General features: G+C 32.8%; 1 protein-coding gene across 1 annotated transcript; it reads right to left on the minus strand.

The window, feature by feature from the left end:
- Positions 1 to 11,622: 11,622 nt before the first annotated feature.
- On the minus strand, positions 11,623 to 14,921 carry LOC118057671 (GDSL esterase/lipase At2g42990). Its single transcript, XM_035070309.2, has 3 exons — positions 14,547 to 14,921; positions 13,886 to 14,375; positions 11,623 to 11,975 (listed from the first exon to the last, which is right to left on the minus strand). Exons 1-3 carry the CDS (start codon positions 14,919 to 14,921, stop codon positions 11,785 to 11,787), a joined length of 1,056 nt encoding a protein of 351 aa, XP_034926200.2. The 3' UTR covers positions 11,623 to 11,784.
- Between the last annotated feature and the right edge of the window lie 8,944 nt (positions 14,922 to 23,865).

Genomic DNA, 23,865 nt, shown 5'->3' on the forward strand with positions numbered 1-23,865 from the left:
TGACTTATCGAAGATTAACTGGCTTCGTGGCGTCATTCTACTCATTCCAATAGTGTTGCTGCCTTGGGGCAGGTTTCTATTGTGTCACACTCATATAAGACCTATTTCGACTTTCCGGGATCAGATCTCAATCTTGATTGTGGGTTGCGTGACCACGTGATCACGAGGTTCGCATCAGTTGGTATCAGAGCTAGGCTCCGAAACAAGGTTATATCATTTTGTTATTTTCATTTTTTTTCTTCTTTAGTGTTCCCTTAAGTTTTTCAGTGTTTGCGTCCATCTTCTTGTTCTTCGAGTTTGCGTCATGTAAGCAAAAAAAAAAATTATATTTCTTTTGGTTACTGTGTCTAATCATATCAGTTTATTAAAAAGAAAAAAAAAACAGGAAAAAAATAGAGAAAAGAGTGATTAGTTGAAATTTGAAGGATCATTCAATTTTTGCCGCAGAAACACAAATCTTGGTGAACCATAAGCAAACCACCTCGGAATCAATTTAAACTTCATATTCAGTCTATTAGGGGTGGAATCACATCATATCTCAAAGTTGGGCTTATTCTGATATTATTTGCTTGAGGTTTGAATTCAAGTTTCAATTCTGTCGCAGAAACACTACTCTTAATGAACCCTAGGTAAAACACCTTGGAATCTATTGAAACTTCATATTATGAGTACTGGGTATGCGATCGCACCACATATTAAATTTGGGATTATTTTGATATCCGTTTCTGGAGGTTTTAATTGGAGGTTCAATTTTGCCGCAAATGATCATGCAAGGGGTTTGGGTACCTAGACATAAGAGAACGACCTATAAATTGATTTTCGGTGTTTTCATAGTATTCTATTACTAAATATTGAATTTGAGGTCATTTGGTGATGTTTGGTCTGGGTTTCAATTTTGTTACGTAAAAATTGTGTAATTTGCATCAAGTTTGAGAACATGATCTATATTGTTTAGATTTGTCTGAATCTTTTAATTTCTCTTATATTTGGGTTATCTAGGAGTCAAGTAATTATTTTCACTAATATTCATTTTTTTTTATTTCGTGTCTTTGTTTCGTCCACAATTCGCACGAATTTGCATTGCTACTCGCAAAATCGTAATCGTAGTTTCGTTTTGCTTTGTTTTCAGTATATTTTTTTTATTCTTGAGTCTAAAAATTATAATTAGAGTGCGCCGTGAAAGCTACTGACTTTGATTTGTTGATTTCAGTTCCTAAAGAACCAAAAGAAAGCAAGTTGTGAGGTAAAAGGCGTAAAGAGCTTAATAGAGTGAAAAGCTTTGATTTTTGTTTTTGTGTGATACACGAGAGGTGTGAGGATATATTTGTGCTACTGACCAAATTTTGCAGATTCAAAGAATGTCTGAAAACTACGAATCAGGGACATAAAACGTTGACGTAGCTTTCCAATTGCGATCCATAGGCCATCAACTTGAGTTGTTGTCTAGGACGTACAAGGATCTGAAAGATGAGGTGAATTCGATAAAGCAACAGAATAATGGGGTTGATCGCCGGGGAAATACAGTCCGTATGGCGGCACAGAATGTCAGATTTGATTTTGAACAGTTTGTTGATGAAAACGTAGATGAGGGTGAAGATGACTATGATTTTGCATCAGTTGGCCAAGGAATCAGGTCTGGACCGTACAAGGCTAGGAGGAATGTGAATTTCCATGGCATGAGCGCTTATGAAGATATGGATGGGGACTTGGACACCATTAAACTGAAAATTCCTACCTTTCAAGGTAAAAACGATCCCGAGGCTTATTTAGAGTGGGAGAAAAAGGTAGATTGGATTTTTGATTGCCATAGCTATTCTGAACAGAAAAAGGTGAAATTGGTGATAATTGAGTTTACGGAGTATGCGTTGATTTGGTGGGATTAGATTGTGATCAGTAGGAGGAGGAATGGGGAGCGACCTGTTCAGACTTGGGGGGAGATGAAAGTCTTAATGAGGAGACGATTTATGCCAAACCACTATTACAGAGACTTATATCTGAAGCTCCAAGGTCTAAATCAAGGTTATAAGACAGTAGATGAATATCACAAAGAGATGGAGATAGCAATGATTCGGGCTAATGTTGTTGAGGATAGAGAAGCCACCATGGCTAGATTTCTTAATGGGTTGAATCGGGACATTGCTAATGTGATTGAGCTACAACACTATATGGAGCTAGAGGACATGGTTCACATGACGACGAAGATGGAGAGACAACTTAGGAAGGGGCATGCTCGGCCAGCGTCATCATCTTGGAAGCCGAATCTAAAGAGAGAGGGTACTGTCCGGCCAAGATCCTTTAGTCCTTCTAGAACTGAACCACCAAAGGCTAAAGTTGATGTCCCTACTGATGCCAAAGGTAAATCTAAAACTCAACTTAAACGTACTCGTGATGTTAAATGTTTCAGGTGTTAGGGACATGGACATTATGCTTCAGAGTGTCCAAACAAGAGAATCATGATGATTAGAGATAATGGTGATGTGGAATCTGAAAGTGACAGTTCTGATTGTGAAGGCATGCCACCATTGGAGGATAGTGATGGGGATGAGTTCGCATTACCGATTGAGGAGTCCTTGGTTATAAGGTGAACACTTCAGGTTCAGGTCAAGGAAGATGATACTAATGAACAAAGGAAGAACATCTTCCATACGCGTTGTTATGTACAAAACAAGGTGTGTGGTTTAATTATAGATAGTGGAAGTTGTGTTAATGTTTGTAGTGCCACCCTTGTTAGTAAACTAAATTTGTGTACTGCTAAGCATGCTAAACCATATAGATTGCAATGGTTGAATGATAGTGGTGAAGTGAAAGTGACTAAACAGGTTGTGGTTCCATTTTCGATTGGGAAATATATTGATGAAGTTCTGTGCGACGTGGTACCAATGCAAGCAAGTCACATCTTGTTGGGGAGACCATGGCAATATGATAGGAAGGCAATTCATGATGGGGTTAAAAATAGGTATACCATTATAAAAGATGGTAAAACCATCACTCTTGTACCTCTTACACCTAAACAGGTGTATGATGATCAAATAAAGCTAAAAAGTGAGCATGAGGCGATGGAGAGAGAAAATCAAGGTGAGGAACAAGGGGAGAGAAGACCATCAAATTCGCCTAGAACCCAAACCACCACAACCCATTCGGCCACCCATCCAAACACAAGCAAATATTCAGCCAACACTCTAAACAAATCAAACCATTTGACCACAACTCAAAAACACCCAAATCTGGCCGAGAGTGGAGGTAAGACAAGAGGAGTGAAGAAAGTCAGTAAGTGTGATGAGGATTGTGTGGAAAAACTAAAGAAACAACCCAATTTTTATGCTAGAGAGGGTGAGGTCAGATCTGCATTTTTCACAAACAAGCCAATGATTTTACTTGTGTACAAAGAGGCTTACTTTAATACTAATGATCTTGATCATATTGTGCCTAGTGTTGCTATTTCTTTGTTGCAGGATTTTGATGATGTGTTTCCCGACGATACTCCTAGCGGATTACCACCATTGAGGGGGATATAACATCAGATTGATTTCGTACCCGGAGCTTCAATTCCTAACCAACCAGCTTATAGAAGCAATCCCGAGGAGATGAAGGAGCTTCAAAGGTAAGTTGATGAGCTGATGGAAAAGGGCTACATTTGTGAGAGTATGAGCTCGTGTGTTGTACCCGTGCTACTTATGCCAAAGAAGGATGGAACATGGAGGATGTGTGTTGATTGCCCAGCCATCAACAACATAACGGTAAAGTATAGACATCCCATTCCTAGGCTTGATGAGATGTTAGATGAGTTACATGGATCCTATATTTTTTCTAAAATTGACTTGAAAAACGGGTACCATCAAATTAGGATGAAAGAAGGTGATGAGTGGAAAACAAAATTTAAGACTAAGCATGGTTTGTATGAATGGTTAGTAATGCTGTTTGGACTTACAAATGCACCTAGTACGTTTATGCGTTTAATGAATCATGTGTTGTGTGCATTCATAGGTAAGTTTGTGGTTGTGTATTTTGATGACATTTTGATATATAGCAAGAACTTAACTGAGCATCTTGATCATTTGCGTAATGTACTTAGTGTGTTGCATAGTGAGAAATTATATGCTAATCTTAAAAAGTGTGCCTTTTGCATGGAGAAAATTGTGTTTCTTGGCTATGTTGTAACTGCACAGGGTATCGAGATGGATGAGGAGAAAGTTAAGGCCATCCGGGATTCGCCTACACCCAAATCGGTAAGTGAGGTAAGGAGTTTTCATGGGTTAGCTAGTTTTAACAGGCGTTTTGTGAAAGATTTCAGCATAATAGCTACGCCCTTGAATGAAGTTGTTAAAAAGTCAGTTGGGTTTAGATGGGGAGAGGAACAAGAGTTGACTGTTGTTCTTTTGAAAGACAAATTATGTTCTGCACCTGTTTTGGCTTTACCTGACTTTACGAAAGCATTTGAAATAGAATGTGATGCGTCTGGAATAGGAATAGGTGTTGTTTTGATGCAGGATCGGAGACCTATTGCATATTTCAGTGAGAAGTTAAGTGGAACAACCTTGAACTATCCCACTTATGACAAAGAACTCTATGCTTTGGTAAGAGCACTTGAGATATGGCAGCATTACTTGTGGCCAAAAGAGTTCGTAGTCCATTCGGATCTTGAGTCCTTGAAACATCTGAAAGGATAAGGTAAGTTGAATACGAGGCATGCAAAATGGGTTGAATTCATTGAAACTTTTCCTTACGTAATCAAGTATAAGCAATGGAAAGAGAACATCGTAGCTGATGCACTTTCGCGCAGGTATGTTCTTTTACACACCATGAATACTAGATTGTTAGGTTTTGAATATGTGAAGGAATTGTATGATAATGATTCTGACTTTGCTGAGATTTATAATGCATGTGGACATTCGGCTTTTGGTAAGTTTTATTTGATGGATGGTTATTTGTTCAAAGATAATAGATTGTGTGTTCCTGCTAGTTCTTTGCGTGAATTGCTTGTTTGTGAAGCACATATGAGTGGTTTAATGAGTCACTTTGGGGTCGCAAAAACCTTAGATGTATTGCATGAGCATTTCTATTGACCAAAGATGAAAAGAGATGTGTAATGAATTTGTGAGCAGTGCATTGCTTGTAGAAAGGTAAAATCTAGAGTACAACCGCATGGATTATATACACCATTACCTGTGCCTACTGAACTTTGGGTAGATATCTCTATGAACTTTGTTTTAGGTTTACCTAGGTCAAAGAAAGGTAGAGACTCTATTTTTGTTGTGGTTGATAGGTTTTCTAAAATGGCGCATTTTATTGCATGCCATAAAACAGATGATGCATCTCATATTGCAGACTTGTTCTTTAGGGAGATTGTACGTTTGCATGGCATTCCTAAAAGTATAGTGTCAAATCGTGATGTTAAGTTCCTTAGTTACTTTTGGAAGACCTTATAGGGAATGTTGGGAACTAAACTCTTATTTTCGACAACATGCCATCCTCAAACAAATGGACAAACTAAGGTAGTGAATAGAACATTATCCCAACTTTTACGTGTTGTAATTCAAAAGAATTTGAAAAGTTGGGAAGAATGTTTGCCTTTTGCTGAGTTTGCTTATAATAAAACTGTGCATTCGACTACCACTTTTTCTTCTTTTGAAATTGTTTATGATTTTAATCCATTAACTCCTATGGATTTAATTCCTTTACGTTTTGAAGAAAGGGTAAGTTTAGATGGTGAAAAGAAGGCAAAGATGGTGAGAGAACTCCATGAAGGAGTTCGACTACAAATAGAGAAAAAGAACAGACTTTACGCTTCTAAAGCAAATAAGGGACGTAAACTGGTTGTTTTCCAACCCGGTGATTGGGTTTGGGTGCATATGCGTAAGGAACGATTTCCTAACCAAAGGAAATCAAAATTACAGCCTCGTGGTGATGGTCCATTTCAGGTTTTAGAGAGAATCAATGACAACGCATACAAAATTGACCTTCCAAGTGAGTATAGTGTTAGTGCTACCTTTAATGTTGCTGATCTTACGTTGTTTGACACAGATTTTGATTCGAGATCGAATCCTTTCGAGGAGAGAGGGGATGATGCGGACCAGCCTAAAAACACCAGAAAGGACCCATTACATGTTCCAAATGGACCAATGACTCGGTCCAAGACAAAAACATTGAAAGACGCATTGAATGCATTGGTTTTGAAGGTTTCCACCAAGTCAGAATTGGAAGGTCCATTGGAGTTTCAAGAGGAGATCCTAGTACATCTTATCCATGTACAAGAGGAGTCTAATGCAACCTTATTTGGGTCATGAGGTGAGGACAACAAAGGAAACAAAAGAATCCTACTGCAACTTGGAAACCTTTTCCTTTTGTTTCTAGGATTAAGGGGCTACATGGAAGGCTATAAATAAGCTTTCAATCAGTTTTGTACTATTTTAGTTCATTCTTTTCTTCTCATGGCAGAACATGGATTTAATATTAGGGGCTTTATTTTATTTTGTTAGCTACAGCCCAAGGCTTGTTTGGGCTTAATTAATACTTTATTTTAAGCTAGGATCCTAAGGTTTGTTTGGATTAAGTTATGGCTTTTCAGTTTAGGGTTTTGGGCTGAGTGGACCTCATATAAGTCCACATAAGGGGTCCATTAGGGTTAACTTTTCAAGAACTATTTAAACTCATGTAGGCCAAAATTTCGGCAGCTTTGATGATTATTATTCTGAATTTTTCAGTTTTAACGTGTGAGAGTGATTCTTGCATTCTTCAGTTCTTGAACGAACTGAATCTGACTTATCGAATATTAACTGGCTTCGTGGCGTCATTCTACTCATTCCAATAGTGTTGGTGCCTTGGGGCAGGTTTCCATTGTGTCACACTCATATCAGACCTATTTCGGCTTTCCGGGATCAGATCTCAATCTTGATTGTGGGTTACGTGACCACATGATCACGAGGTTCGCATCACAGAGTCTAAAGAAGCAGAAGATTCATTACAAGAGGCATAAAAACAGGTCTTGTGAGCCAATAGAAAGAAAGACAATAAAGCAAATACCATCCTTTATCAAGGTCTTCATGAAGCCATATTTGAGATCATAACTTCCATAGAAACATCAAAAGAAATATGGGAGGCTCTCTAACAAAAATACAAAGGTGCTGACAGAATCAAGAAGAATCATCTTCAATCTTTGCGAGTTGAATTTGAATCATTGCAAATGAAGTCATTAGAATCTATTTCTGATTATCACATAAGAATTATGGTGATAGTCAATTAGATGAGAAGAAATGGAGAAGCCTTCTCAGATGCTCGGATTACTGAGAAAATTTTGAGATCCTTAGATCCAAAATTTCATTTTATTATTGTTGCTATTGAAGAATCCAAAGAAGTGGACAAGTTGACAGTGGATGAGCTTATGAGTTCTTTACAAGCTCATGAACAAAAGATAGTACAAAAAGATAAGGCAATTGAACATGTCTTACAATCAAAGTTGTCTCTCAAGTAGGGCAGAGAGATTTCAACAAGTGGATATACCACAAAAGGAAGCAGTCAACAAAGACGAGGGGGATTTCAATGATTCCAAGGAAGAGTATCATGGAACACAAAATTTAGAGGAAGAGGTGGTAGAAACACCACTAGAGAAGGCAGAGGACAACACACATTTACTCCTAAAGGAAGGGGAGGTAGTTACAACAATCGTGAAAGAGAAATATCCAGTGTATATAGATGCAATCAATTTGGGCACTATAGCACTAAATGTCAAAGAAAAGCTCCATTAGAGGTAGATGAAGAAGTCAACTATGTAGATAATAATATCACCATAAGAGGACCGGCTGCATTATTAGTCCAATAAGGACAGGTGAGAATTAGAAGAATATATGGTATTTGGATTCTGGAGCTAGCAATCACATAAGTGGTCAACGAGATCTATTTGGAGATATAGAAAAAACTGTAAAAGGTCAAGTCACTTTTGAAGACACCTCAAAAGTTCCAGTGAAAGGAAGAGGCAACATCCAAATCCATTTGAAGAATGACGATCATAGCTACATTGTAGATGTTTATTATGTTCCAGCCATTAAGCATAACTTGTTGAGTATAGGCCAATTTTTAGAGAAAGGTTATACTCTTCTTATGAAGAACTATAATTTAACAATTGAAGATTACAATGGGAAATTAATTGCCTATGTGAAGATGTCCAAGGAAAGACTTGATTGCATAAATTTCTAATAATTATCCTTAAATAAAATATGTGATATTTTTTTATAAAACAAAGTGATATTTTATCATTAATATGGATAATAGGTATTAATATCAAGAATAAGTCAGGTTATTGAAACCAATGGATTAGAGTCAAGGTTGGTTTATTGCAAAATCGGTTTGACCTTAGAGTTATAGTGACCTACATAGAGGCATCGAATGTCCAAAGCTTAGGCGCCTTAAGCTTAAGACAAAATTATGGCAACATATAGGAATGGTGTGAGCTTGGGGCACTCAAGGATCAGGCTAGGCAAAGCCAAGTTTTACATATCCAAGAATCAAGTCATTTTTTAGGCCACTCTCAACTCATCATTACTCAATTTTCAAAAACTTGATTTTTTATTTTTATTTTGGTAATCTAATTTTTTTAAAAAAATTTTATCCTCTCAAATTATATTGACTTTATTTTAAAGTGTGTGAAAAATGATGACATTTTATTAAAGATAAATTTTGTGAAATAGAATTTAAAATTATAGATATAAAATTAAAAAAAAAGTTACCCAAAAAAAAAAAAACAAATAGATCCCTTTTCGTATTTTCATTTTAACATAAGAAACTTCAGTTTGGTCCCGAAAGTTTTAATTTATACATGTCTGGTTCATGCCATTTTAAAATTTTATATTTTGATCTTAAACTTTATTTATTTTATATTTAAGTTCGTGGTAGCTTATAAAAGATATAGAAAGTTATTGAAAAATAGGGACAAGAGATAAATGTTAGAATTGTGATATTCTAGCAAAATAAAAATAAAAATGATAATATTGGATTTAATGGGTTCATATAGTAGAGGGAATTTCATGAAAGTGGTTTAGAACTTTAATCTTAGACAAATAGATCCCTTTTTTTTTAGTATTTTAAAGTGAAAACAAGTTTTAAAAAATAAGATTTTAAGATCCAAAAACTTAGACAATATATTATTTTTCTATTTAAATACTTTTGACGGATGATAAATCATCCACCAATTTAAATAAAACTAAGTAAACAAAATGCTCGGGCCTGACTTAGAAAGGATTCATCACCCTAGGTGAATTAGAAAAGATATTTCATATGTTCTTGAATAGTATTAATTATGAAATATTTGTGCAAGGTGGAATGTTTTTTGTAAAGAATTTCAAATCTTATTTAGAGAATCAATTACTATGTTGTTGAGAATAAACATGATTTGACACATTCATACATATTTCTTAGGTAAAATTCTAAATCAAAACTTATTTTTGATAAATGAATAACATTTATACTAAGAAACCAATTATTGAAAAGGTTAAGTCAAATCACATATAACTATTTAATATTTGAGGGATCACGACACGTTGTAGATGCTAAACTTGATCTTCAAATATAAATTAATTAATTTTTTAAATTGATAATAAATTAAATTATTAAATTCATTTAAATTTTTTGTTAGGATTATGATTTATACTTTGGTCAACATATTAAAAACCTAGTTGTTCACACACATTAATAACTATTGGTTAGAAATTAAACTGAGATGATTGATCAAGTGAAACTTAATTATAGATAATTTTAGAAATTGAGGACTAGAATGTAATTAATACATGAAATTATAATTTTAGATTTAGAAAAATCAAGGAAAGACTTGATTATATAAATTTCTAACAGTTATCCTCAAATAAAATATATGATATTTTTTTTTATAAGATTAAGTGATATTTTATCATTAATATGGATAATAAGTATTAAGATCAAGAATGAGTCAGGTTATTGAAACCAATGGATTAGAGTCAAGGTTTATTTATTGCAAAATCGGTTTGGCCTTAAAGTGACGGTGACCTACATAGAGGCATTGAATGTCCAAAGCCTAGGCACCTTAAGCGTAAGACAAAATTATGGCACCATATAGGAATGGCATGAGCCTGGGGCACTCGAGGATCAGGCTAGGCAAAGCCAAGTTTTACATATCCAAGAATCAAGTCATTTTTTAGGCCACTCTCAACTCATAATTACTCAATTTTCAAAAACTTGATTTTTTATTTTTATTTTGGTAATCTAATTTCTTTTTAATTTTTTCCTCTCAAATTATATTGGCTTTATTTTAAAGTGTGTGAAAAAATTATGACATTTTATTAAAGATAAATTTTGTGAAATAGAATTTAAAATTATAAATATAAAATTAAAAGAAAAGTTACCAAAAAAAAAAAAACAAATAGATCCCTTTTTGTATTTTCATTTTAACATAAGAAACTTCAGTTTGGTTCCTAAATTTTTAATCTATACATATCTCCATTTATGCACTTTTAAAATTTTATATTTTGATCTTAAACTTTATTTATTTTATATTTAAGTTCGTGGTAGCTTATAAAAGATAGAGAAAGTTATTGAAAAATAGGGACAAGAGATAAATGTTAGAATTGTGATATTCTAGCAAAATAAAAAAATAAAAATGATAATATTGGATTTAATGGGTTCATATAGTAGACGGAATTCTATGAAAGTGGTTTAAAACTTTAATCTTGCTAAAGAAAGTAGACTGGGCTTGATAATTTTTTTATATATATTGAATTTAGTTTGAATTTTTAGATCAATTAAAGGTTATTTTGGGGTTGAAAATGAGTTTATTTAGGCATCTAAGTTTTTTTTATCTTTTTAGTATTTTTAAGTGAAAACAAGTTTTAAAAATAAGATTTTAAAATCCAAAAACTTATACAATATATTATTTTTCTATTTAAATACTTTTGACAGATGATAAATTATCCATCAATTTAAATAAAACTAAATAAACAAAATGCACGGGCCAGCCTAGGTATGTCTAAGCTTATTTTTTTTATTATTTTATTTAGACTAAGATGTGCAGGTCATATCTTCCTATGCTGGTGCCTAGCTTCTTTTTAAATGGCCATTCAATTTTTTCTTATTTTATTTAAATAAAATGCATTATAAAATATCTTTTTTAAAAAAATTAATATTAAAAAATATCTAATTGGTCTATTGTCTCCAAATAAGAGTATATCTTTTTATGGTAATATTAACAATTACTTCCTAAATTATTATATTTTTTTTATAAAAAAATATGGTCATTAAATATCTGTTTCATGATTTTCTCATATTATTCTTTCTTTTTCAATAGCATTCACATTACAAAATCAAGAATTTTTTTTTTAATCGAATCTTACTCTTCTAATGATTATTTTTTGTATAAAAAATATGATTTCATCAAAACAAAAGAGAAATAAATGAATAAGGTAAGAGAGCTTTCATCGGAAAGATACATATTTTTTTCTTTTCAATTCAAATCATTGAAATTTTTATGAACATTTATTTTAATTGAATTTAATTTTTATTCGGAAATATGCTATTAATAAAAAAGATATGCTTTTGTCCAAAACAAAATGCAAAAGAAAAGGACATTTTTCCTAGTAAAATATATTTTTCTCATAAATATATATTTATTTTAATTTTCATAAATGTAATGCTTCGATCAATTTCATTACATTATATTCTTAATTACATCATCCAATTCATTGCATTGCATTACCTTGCACTACCATATCACCCAATTTATTACTAAATTATCATTCCAAATATTTGCAATCAAATTCCATTACTTCATTGAAATTCTGCTAGAAGAATAGGGATCAATTGCTGCGAGATTATTTGATTTGTTCTCTCTGTGGGGTGGAAGGCATCCCAGAATACATATTTATTGGCGTCTGGACATGTAACTGAATATTCATTGCAAAGGTAACTCATTTCAAATGTTCCTGTGGCACAGCACGCCATCCCTGTCTCCTGGAATCCTGCCAATCAACAAACAAAACCACATCCATACATCATACGGTTTTTGTGCAGGAGAAGAAAATTAGGCAGAAAAGCAACCCTGAATTTGCCGGTAATTCCATTTCCGGCCTTACCTCAGCAGCGGCAGTATGAATCATTCTTGTACATGATCACCTAAGGAATTAAATTTTTAGATTCGATTGTTTCTTTTGCATTCATGTGGATGTTTTCACATATTTGTAGTATTTTTTATTATTATTAACGTGGGTGTTCGAGCTAGTTTGCGTGTACTTAAACTAATCCCACGGGCTCTTGAAGTTAATAATTATGTAAGCCTTCAGTGGTTCTGAGAGGACTCGAACTCGTGACCATTAAAAAAAAAACCCAAAATCTAACCAGTTAAACTTACCTGATTACATATTTGTAATACTTTAACACTATGATGGTGGCTTTACATATACGTGCCATAATAGAAATGGTAGCAGGCTAACGGATGATAGACTACATTGTTTTCTTTTTTTTCGATAAGTAATATACTAATTATGTTAGGAGTGAATAAATTATCTTAGTCCCGCTTGTGATTCATCAATTTATTAGTGACGATGTATTAAGAAATACCTTATCGGATCTAGGCTTGAAAATCACAAACATCTGCGATTAGTCACCCTCTGATATTTAGGTTAGTACTTAAGTAGTACGAGGAATCTAGCTTTCAAAGCTACATGCTTTGTGTTTATGAGAATTGAAGAAGAAAAAAAAAAGATGATAAATTTAGGTGTTTTGAAATAAAGAATGTTTGTGTATTGAATCACCTGATTTCTCTTTACCTAGTGTTTCACATGTGTTTCTCATGGGTTTTTATACCAATAATTCACATCCACTTGCATGTAAAAGAGAAGCAGAAATGGTAAGGTAAAAAATTTTCTAATGTTAAAAAAATAAATTCAGATAATAATGATAATATGAGAAAACCGAGATAACTTATTGAACATGTGATCTCAAATGTAAGATTAAGATAATTCTCTAGAAAAAAAAAACTAAATTTCATTAAAAAAAAATTATAGAGAAAAACAACTCAAGTCAACCAACTTGATTAACCCACTATTCTGGATATAAGATCAAGATAACCCCATAACAAAAAAAAATAAAACAAGTCACGAAACTCAAGAGCCAATAACCTAATGTTGAATGATGAAATTAAAAGAAAAAAAAAAGTCAATTTATATAAAAGGACCTAAAAAATTTTAATTAAAAGAATGGGGATAAAAATCAAAAAATAATAATAAATTAGAGGACAAACCAAAAATTTTAATTGGAGGGTTAAATTAAAAACAATTTAACTTTAACAAAATGAAAAATAGATTAAAAGAATGAGGGTGAAAATCAAAATAAAAAATAATTAGAAGACAAACCAAAATTTTCAATTGGAGGGTTATATTAAAACAAAAAATAACTTTAACAAAATAAAAAATAGATTAAAAGAAAAAGGGTCAAATTAAAATAAAAACAATATAAAATTTAATTAAATGATGAAATTAAAAACCAATAAAATTTTAATAAAGAGACATAAAAAAAATAATCTAAAGAATAAGTAACTTGAAAAATTATAATCGAAGGACTGCAATGAAAATAGACAAAAAAATTTTTATAAAAAAATAAAAAATAAAAAAATAACACTAAAATATATTAAAATACCAAAAACAAAAATAACAATCATGCATTTTTGCAATTTTGAATAGGCTTGCTTTCCAAATTTGTGATAGCATCCACAGTACTAATCCTATATTAAAAATATAATGAAATCACACTTAAAAGGATGAATGAACGATGCATGCTACAATAAATATTTTGTGCATTCAAATAATGAAGCAGTGCTGTCATTTTGTCACAAACCAAACTTCAGAAGTGAAAGCAGAGTGAAGCTTCTTACCATATGCAGCAGGACTTCTAATGATTTGATAGAAATCATCATAAACATTTGTAAATAACATCCTGAGCCCGGGAAGCTCTCTCTTCAGTTCTGATACCAAACCCTCTAATTTCCCATTAAATTCCACGGCCACCTTGTTATATTCCTGCGTACAGTCATGCTGACCCATGATATTTGTGGTCCTCTCCAATGGCAGACACCCCATTGGAGGAACACCAGTTAAAGATATTTTCCTACCACCGAGATGGTAAAGTTTTGTTGTGAAATCTCTTGCAAGTCCAACAAGAAAATCCTCGTATTGTCTGACAGTAAACTGGGATCGCCTGGTTGGAAATGTGTAATAATTTTCGAGGAAATCATTTGTACCTAAGCTCATCAGGTATAGAGCCTCACTGAATATCTCATTCGCCTTCTCATCGCCAACATAAGCTCTCAGTTTATTTTGGTAATCCTTGTAGTACTCTAGCTCCTTCCATAAGGGTATCACATTCTGCAAGTATACATGAGACGGATAAATTTTAATTGACATTTGAATGGCACCATATGTAATATAAGAACAATCCTGAAAGAACAGAATTTGACAAAATTCAAATGCTCGTTTATTCTTCCTCATAAACTGGAATGTGGCAAAAAGGAAAGAGAGAGAGTGTGTATGACTAACTAGCACATTAGAAGTTGCATTGTCATAGCCAGTCCCCGCAGAAGCAAAGCAAACACCAGTGGCAAAATCTGATATACTATACTGTGAGTCCAAGTAAGCTGGTATTGCTGGCTTGAGACCAAATGCCTCAGAAATGAAATCAGGAGGTATGCGCCCATTGCAGAACCGTCCAGTGGGGCGACCACCTTCGAAATCGCGGCCATAAGGCTTGAAATTGCTCTTGAGAACAGTGGAAATCACGTTGTTGTTTCCAGCATCAACAGATGAATCTCCAAAAACTATAATTGCTGGGACATAGGCAGTCGTTTCAGCAACTAGCATCAGGATATATATTATTTGTGTAAAGAAGAGACAAAGAACATGCATGTATCCCATTTCTCTGTGGTTTTTAAGTGTTTTTGGTGACCTTATAAAAGAATCCTGGAAAAGGATGGGCATGTGGAAATTGAGATCATGAAGGGCAGTACAAGGGGAGGTTCGAAGGGAAATAAATGAGAAAAGGTTTGGTGGGGTGGGTGGCTTAAGTGCTGCAGGCATTGCATCAGCATTGAACAGTTTACCTGTGTTCCTTACTGTTCAACATTTACAGTAGTTAGGTTCACAGCATTTTTAATACAACTATAAGCTATTCACGAATAGAGTTTTACGGTGAGAGAAGAACTCAAAATCCCCATTAACCTTCCCTCAACTTCAATAAACTGGGAAGCGTCATTCTTTTTATTTTCAAACCATTGTCAAGGTGCTTTGGAAGGATGCACCCTACTTCGGTGTGGGTACCGAGGATTGCAGTTCATAGCAGCGGTGGTTCTCTCTTGTCTGACGAGAATCCAGCGAAACAAACTCTAGGAATGTTAACATTTCTCTATTTTACAACAACATTAAACATGGTAGATTTAAGTAGGATATGTAATGGAAGTGGGACTTCCCTTAGGATGCCCGATAAGATCAAGAAGATAGAGTTCAAGCTAGAGAGCTTGAAAAGGAAGCTAGATGACCCCTTGTCTACATTAGTAGATCTCACGGGAGTTAGACGGCCCCGTGAGTAGTTGGATGATGAGTACCCAACATGATGTCTATAACACAAGCGGCACATACTTTTAGTACGGCCCCATGAATAGTTGGAAGATGAGTACCCAACAAGATGACTATAACACAAGTGGCACACATATTTTTAGTCTAGCTGTAAATGGGGTATCTGTCCTTTCTATGTTCAAATATGGGTATACATTCCTTTAGTTATGGTTTACATTAATGTGGAATCCTTTTGAGTATGGAAAAAATTATTCTATTCTCATTAAATAAGTTTCCAAGTTAGTTAAAAATACTTTGTAAATAAAAAATCTAAAAATAAGGCAACTTCAGATTTTATTCTACTAGCTTATATAAGACTTTTAAAAGGCAACAAATCTGATTCTATCATATTTAGGATATTATTAATTATTATTATTATTATTATTTTAGTTTAGGGTTTTCTTATATTATTTGAGTTTAAATTTAAGTAGGCATCATATAAGTCCGCATAAGAAGTCCATTAGCGTTTGTTTCAGTATAGAGTCAATATAAATAAAGACATAATAAGATATGTAAGTTAGACAATCCAGATTAATAAAATTTCTTATTTGCCGCACTGGTTATGTGTTTGTGGGATAATGTCTTTTTCTTGGTTCTTTAAAGAATTGAAAAATGACTTATCAAAGAGCAATTGACTTCGATGTGTCATCCTTATACTTCTCGTTTGCGAATTAATATTCTTCAAGTGGGAGTTTCTATTTCAAATAGTGTTGATGCCTAGGTATAAGTTATATTTGTATCACACTCCTATCAAACCTAATTTACTTGGCTTTCCAAGAAATTGGTGCCTTTGCATATGAGTTGTATGACCACGTGATCACGAGGTTCACATTATTTAGTATTAGAGTTTGGCTCCATTAATCAAGTTATATCCTTTTATTTCTTGTATTTTTGTTTTTACCTTCTGCGCCAATTTTTCTTTGTGATGTCTTTGTTTCAGGTCTAATCTTGTTTCAAATCAATTTGGTCAGATTGTCTTCTTCCCAAGTTATTCTTGATTAGTTGCATTGAATTGAGTCTTTTGGGATAAAAAAAGGGTGTCATATTATTCATTCTTTCCAAAATTTAATTTCAAAGAAAAAAGCTTCTTTTTGCGTCCACTTATCAAACCATATTTTAATTGTGTCAAAATTGATATTCTAGTTATTTAGGGTGAAATCGCACAACATACCAATTTTCAAATCATTTGGACATCATTAGGTTTAGGTTTCAAATTCAAGTTTTAAAGGGGCTTATTTGCGTTAGTTTTGCGTCCATATATCAAATCAATTCGGAATTAAATAAAATTTGATATTATAGTTTATTGGCATGAATTCACTTTAAATATAAAAATTTAGACCATTTGGATGTCTTTTGGTTTAGGGTCCTTTTTTGGGTGTAAAGGGGTTTGTTACGTTCGTCAATTGAAAATCCTTGTAATTTTGGGTCAGTTTTTAGTCCTTGGTGTGTTCTTACTTTCTTTACTATTATTAGCTTTCATTTTAGGTTATAATATAAAAAAAAAATGAAAAGGAGTATTACAATCAAGATTTCATGTATTCTGACGAGGTTTTATGGAAAAAAAAGAGGAGGATTCAAAAGAAGAAGTGGTATCAAAGGGAGAGAAATAAAGTGATTAGTGTTCTAAAAAAAGAAACCAAGAGTTTATCCCGTATTCTAAGGGAGATGCAGCAAGAATTTGATGTGTTAACAACATTATTCAATGCCCAACAAGTTTCAAAAAGAGAAGAGCAAAAACATCGCAATGATGATAGACGAAAGAAAATGGCCGCTACTTTCATCCAAAGTTCTTAGCAACAATTCTTGGCAAGAAAAGAACACCAAAGGTTTTAAGAAGAGGCTAAAATTTTATCCCTTGTCCCTGTTAATGATTCGAGGATGAATCATCTTAAAGAGAGAGGGAATGATACGATCTGGGCAATGAAATAACAATAAAATTTTGATTTTAACGTAAAATATGCAGCTGTCCAATTTTATGTAAATGATCATAATTCTCAATCTGACTATTGGATTGAGCTAAAATTTTAAGTGGAGTCGCTTGAAATGTTTTCCTACCTTGGGTTACAATTTCAGGTCAATCAAAATCTGAGAAGGTATGGAAATATTGAACAAAAGCTGTACGAATTTTGTTATTTACTTCATTTTGACTTGTTGACTTCCTATTTGGATATAATTCTTTTCCTACAAGGATGTGACATCTAGTTTTGAAAATTTCCTAGTCTTGCAATGATATTTAATAGGCAGCAACATAGTTTCCATGTGTGATAAGGACTCCATATTAATGTGGAATCCTTATGGTGAATGGAAACAATTATTCTTTCCTTATTAAATAAGTTTCCAAGTCAGTTAAGAATACTTTGCAAACAAGGAAACTAAAGAGGAGGCAACTTCAGATTTGATTCTCCTAGCTTATATGAGACTTCTAAAGGGTAGAAAATCTGATCCTATCATATTTAAGATATTCAATTCAGAATTATTATATTATTATTATTATTATTATTATTATTATTATTATTTTCTTCTTAGTTTAGGGTTTATTTATATTATTTGAGTTTAATTATAAGTGGGCGTCATATAAGTTCACATAAAGGATCCATTAGGGTTTGTTTCAGTCTAGAGTTAGTATAAATAAAGGCATAACTAGATATGTAAGTTAGACAATTCATATTGATAAAACATTTTGTTTGTTGCACTTGTTGTGTGTTGGTGGGATAATGTCCCTTCCTTGGTTCTCTAAAGAATTGAAAAATGACTTATTAAAGAACAACAAACTTTGTGATGTCATCTTTATACTTCTCATTCCGAATCAATATTTTTCGGGTGGGAGTTTTCATTTCAAATAGTGTTGGTACTTAGGTACAAGTTATCTTTGTGTCACACTCATTTCAAACTTGATTTACTTGGCTTTCCAGGAAATTGATATCTTTGCATATGGGTTGCGTGACTATGTAATCATGAGGTTCGCATCACAAGATCCCTAAACTTAGAAAAACTCTCTAAGTCTAATTTGGAACTTCTATACTCACAATGTTTGAAGTAAAGGACCTAAAATTCCAAGCTGGTGTGGTTCTTTTTTGAAAACAACTAAAAGAGAGTGGTCTTTACTAGTATTAGATCATCAAAATATATGAATACATTTTTGATACTTATTAAAAGTGTTAAGGTTTTATAGAATTGTAACTTCAAAAAATTTCAAGTTTATAGATGGGAATTGAGTACCCAGATTGGAAAAGAGGGATTTTCATGTTTATATTTGTGTTTCTGATGCAACCATATTATTCGATAATTTCACCCATATTTAACTAGTGTTTTGCCTATGTTTTATATATATAATGCCTTGATATTCTTTGTTTTATGTTTTGAAGGCACTTTTGGATGAAAGATGCAGAAATGAGTAAATTAGAGGTAATTGGCAGATTTGACCTTCAGTCGATGTTTTGTGCAGAGCGTGAGCTCTAGAGCTTGAAATGAAGTGATTCTAGTGGAATTAAAAAGCCTACATCCATATCTTTCTAGACATCTAAGGAAAGAAAATAAAATAAAGAAGAGCATAGAAATCACAGCCTTCAAAATCAAATATCACAATCTGCTAGTGTTGACCTTCAGCCATTCTGACTTGAATATCTGGAGCTACAGAAGTCCAATTGCTACAAACTTAATTTTTTTGGATTCCTGACACAAAGACTTATCAACGCTCCAAATTACAGAAACAAACAATTTCATATGAGGGAGATATGATTTTTCAAAGAAGTCAATTGAATTCTGCCAACAAACAGGTTTCGTGAATAAACGAGCTCAAATTACATTCCAAAAAATCTAAATCAATATCCAAGTTTTTATTTCAGAAATTTAGCTTCCTTAGTTGCTACCTTTAAAAAAAGAACATAAATAATATAATAATCTAATATGCAACCCACAATCATATGTTAAAGTGTATGTATGAAAATGAAGGTTTAAGTATACTTGTTAAATGAGTATATGATCAGAATCAATTGATAATAGTGCGAGAGTTTATAAACCTGAATATTTCAAGAAATATTCTAATATACCTTGTTAAGAATGTTTACTAAGATGCGTCTTAAGAGTCACTTTAACAAAAGAACTCATTTACTATGTCATCCTAGTAACAACAATTTTGCAAATGGTTATGAAAAAGAAAAGACTGTTAATTAATTTTTTTTAATATCAACTACTACCCTTTCTCCCCAACCAAAACGAAACATTGTCCTCAATGTCATAAGGTAGAAAGATAGAGTATAGAAGACATCATCTAAAACAACGAACACTGACAAACTTAAAACACACTTAAACAAATATAAGAAATAACAAAACACAATAATATGCTATTAACAAAACTAAGACACAAGGTTTCATAAACGAAGGCTCAAATCCAATCTAAGCTTTTTACGGCTTTTCATAGTTGATCAATTTATGCAATTCATGGAGGGATCAATTACAGGGATGAAAGATTATAGTTGGTCAGTCAATTATTCAGCAGTAGCAGCAGAGATTATGATTTATCGCGCTGAAGATGTTAGAAATTTCTGTTCCACATCTTGATCAAGAAAAAACAACAATTTATCATAAAAACCATTAACATTTAACAAACCTATAGGTTTACGGTGAATGTGCAATTGGGCCCAAAAAGAAATATGAAAGATCTCTTCCAATGTGTCCAAACCACCTGGTAAGGCAATGAAGGTGTAAGCATGGTTAAACATGGCATTTATTCAATCAGACATTATGGAGACCTGTAGTTCTTCTTCAATTGTTTTTCCAATGATGTTCTTTTTTGCTAAAGCTTTAGGGACGACCCCCAAAACTTGAATGTCTCCTAAAAATACAGTTATTGACACACCCCAATTAACCCAAAGCTACCTCCCTCATACACTAAATGAATCTTTCTCTTAGCTAGTACCTAACCAAGATAATTTGTTGATTCTAAAAACTCCTTTTCTTTCCCAGGACTGGATCCATAAAAAACACAAATATTTCTTATTTGATGACTTGAGGAACCTATCATTTCTACACACTTTTATATATGTTGAATGTGTGAGTTGAGTAGAAATGAAGGGAAGAAAAAGAAGATTTTATAAATAAAAACTTGAAAATGCAATCATACCACCTGTATGTAGCCCAGCTAGCTAAAGTCTCTCTCTTTTTTTAAAAAAAAAAACATGTGTATATACAAGTAGTTTTGATTATGGCTCACATATGTCCTTGGTTTTATGTCCAAGAACGGCTTAAACGCCCTCTATGGGTTAAAGATAAGCTTTCCATCTAGTTTTCTTAAAAATTGACAAATAGGGTCTTTTATTAGTTAGATTCCCAAGACTATGATGAGTGTGACCTTTTTGAAATTGGAGCTATAAATCATAAATTACACGATGCACATCTCCACCAAGATACGTCTCAAGAGTTAATAAAATATTACATAAAGACTCTATGTTTTAAAACAAATCCTACATTTTGACAATTTTTACTGATTTTGCAGAATGCATATGTGTCCTTGAACCTGGTAGGCCAATAAAATCCATTTTATAAGATTTTTGCAGCTGTCGTTTTTTATTAGAAATGACCCCCAAATACCTCAAAATGATAAAATTTAAGAATACTACTTACCTCATTGTCAGGAATGCTTCTTTGAAATATTTGATCAGGACAATATTTGAATAAGTAAGGGTCATCCCAATAAAAAAATTTCACTTCGCTCAAAAAATTTCTTTTATTCAGGGTATTCTAATAAGCTGGCAAAAATCCTGAAGTAAGAAAATTATCAATATTAGCAGACCAAGGTATTGAAGCAACAAAAAGTGAAAATTCATTAGAAAAGTAATCATCAATTGGTGTGATGGCAGATGTCAAATATATTATCAATTTTGACAAATGATCCGCAACAACATTTACATTGCCTTTTTTGTCCTTGATTTCTTCTTGTTTGAAAGTTTCAAAATTACAGAATCTTGATTAACTTCCTTTTCTTTTTTTTGTTATGGCACGAGGAAATGAAAGTACTAGTAAGGAATCAGTTTTTTCTTTGTAATGTTCAAGTTGAACCCCTTCCTTACCCTCAAAGATTGACTCATCATCTTTCTCACAAGGTTTAAGAATTGGTTTTTTAATGACCTTACAATTACGGAGAGTAATGACTAATTGGACTTGATCTATATGTTGGCATTTAGAGCTACTTGCACTTGAATTGTATTGTCTTTTGGGATTTTATTGTGGTTGCGATGGAAACTTACCTTTCTCCTGAAAACTGAGAGCGGATGTGAACTTTGCAAGAGTATCTTTCAAATCTGTTATGCTTTGAGCAAGTTAAGTGTTTATTGTCTCTTGCTTTTTAATAAATACAAGCAATGTTTCCTCAAGATTTCTTCTCGGAAGGGGAATATAAGGAGGTGCATATCCATGAGAATTTTGAAAATTATGGTGTTCTTGAAATGGTGATTGTGAAGCTTGTGCATTATTGTTATCACTCTTCCAACTGAAATTTGGATGATTTCTCCAACCAGGGTTATACGTTTATGAGTATGGATTCTGATTTAGCCTTTAGAAACTGTTTAAAGCATTGGCTTGTTTATGGAGACATTCTTTGAAAGAAGGCAAAGTTAGACAATTAATGGTTGAGTGTTCATTAGTTTCATAAATTTGACATACAATTTCTTGAACATATTTCAATTGACCACTTTTTTTCAATTTTAGTGCCTCAACTTTTTTAGATAAAGATGCAAATTTAGCGTGGAGGTCATGATCTTCCTTAAGGTTTGTATATACATCCACTAGATGTATAAGGTTTAGTTTTACCCGGTGCCTTATAAGTGCCTATAGTGTCCCAATTCTAAGCATTTTTAGATAGCAAGTCCATGTATTCCATTACTTCATCATGGTCTTTATCTTCAAAAGTTCTATTACACATCAATTCCACCATTTGCCTATCTTTAGGTGTTAACCATTCATAAAAGTGTGAAACCATTCTCCATGTTTTAAAACTATGATGAGAACATGTACTAAGCAAGTCTTTATACCTATCCCAATATTGGTAACATGTTTCTCCTTGTTTTTTAGTGAAAGTGGTTATTTGTCTTTTGAAAGAGTTTGTTCTATGAGAAGGGAAAATTTTCTTTAAAAATTATTGTTGCATTTTATCTCAAGCACAAATGGATCTTGACCTAAGATTTTGTAGTCACGTTTTAGCTTTATCTTTTAATGAAAAATGAAAAATCTTTAATCTGATGGTGTTCATGCTAAAATTTAAGTCATTATAAGTGTTGCAAACTTCTTCAAAATCTCTCAAATACAAGAACAGATTTTCTAGTTCTAAGCCATGAAAAATAGGTAACAGTTGAATAATGTCTGGCTTAAAATTGAATTGAGATGCATCAAGAGAGAAAACTATACATGATGGGGCACTTGTTCTTATTAGATTCATGTGGTCTCTAAGTGTTCTAACTCGATTATTCTCATTATGTAGCGACTAATTATCCCCTTCAGCCATGTTTTATGAAAATAATAAGGATTTCCTAGAAAATGTATCCCTTAATGTATGTGACCAAACCTTATGCACGTGTAAGAATAGAAAAAAAGAAAAAAAAAAGTTAGATACAAGAAAAGTAAAAAGAGAAAATAAAATAAATATTATAATTTATATAGGAATTTACCTCCCCGACAACGACGCCAAAAACATGACACGACCAAAAGATTAATGTCTTAACCCAAGTGTAGAAGTGTCAAAGTAATAAATAACCCGACAAGATCGGGGTCGAACCACAATGAGGTGAACTACATAAAAGTATAAACAACAAATGAAAAAGGAGTTGAAGAGAATTTTTGAGATGTGATACTGATGTGAGTATTAATGAAAGATAAAAGCAATTGTAAAGGTTAGAGGATCCACTAATAGTATTAGCAATAAGTATAATATAAATTCTTTTTATTAATCAACTGGAAACCATACACAAAAGAGGTTCTAATCGAATGATTTATCCTTAATAGGTTATTATAAATTTTTAAAATGATCATATTAATTATCTTATTTTAGTAACACCATACTTTTAAATATTTTCAAGAATTCATGATGTTCACTTGTGTTAACAACAAATCAAGTTCCTTTCGTAGCACAGGTGTAGGTTATACCATATGGTTGGTTATGAAAGTGCCAAACATTTATTGTACCACGTGTTATACATAACAAATCTAGATTAACAATTTAACAATCAAGGTATTAAGAATTCATAAGATAAAAAGA

This window comes from Populus alba, chromosome 2 (assembly GCF_005239225.2).
Source record: "Populus alba chromosome 2, ASM523922v2, whole genome shotgun sequence".
Taxonomy (NCBI): Eukaryota; Viridiplantae; Streptophyta; class Magnoliopsida; order Malpighiales; family Salicaceae; genus Populus; species Populus alba.

Excerpts from the sequence above, each read along its gene's own strand:
- LOC118057671 (XM_035070309.2), bottom strand. The coding sequence starts at position 14,921 with ATGGGATACATGCATGTTCTTTGTCTCTTCTTTACACAAATAATATAT. Across the intron at positions 14,376-14,546 it reads ATGCAACTTCTAATGTGCTA|AATGTGATACCCTTATGGAA; the intron begins GTTAGTCATACA and ends GTATACTTGCAG. Across the intron at positions 11,976-13,885 it reads TAGAAGTCCTGCTGCATATG|GATTCCAGGAGACAGGGATG; the intron begins GTAAGAAGCTTC and ends GTTGATTGGCAG.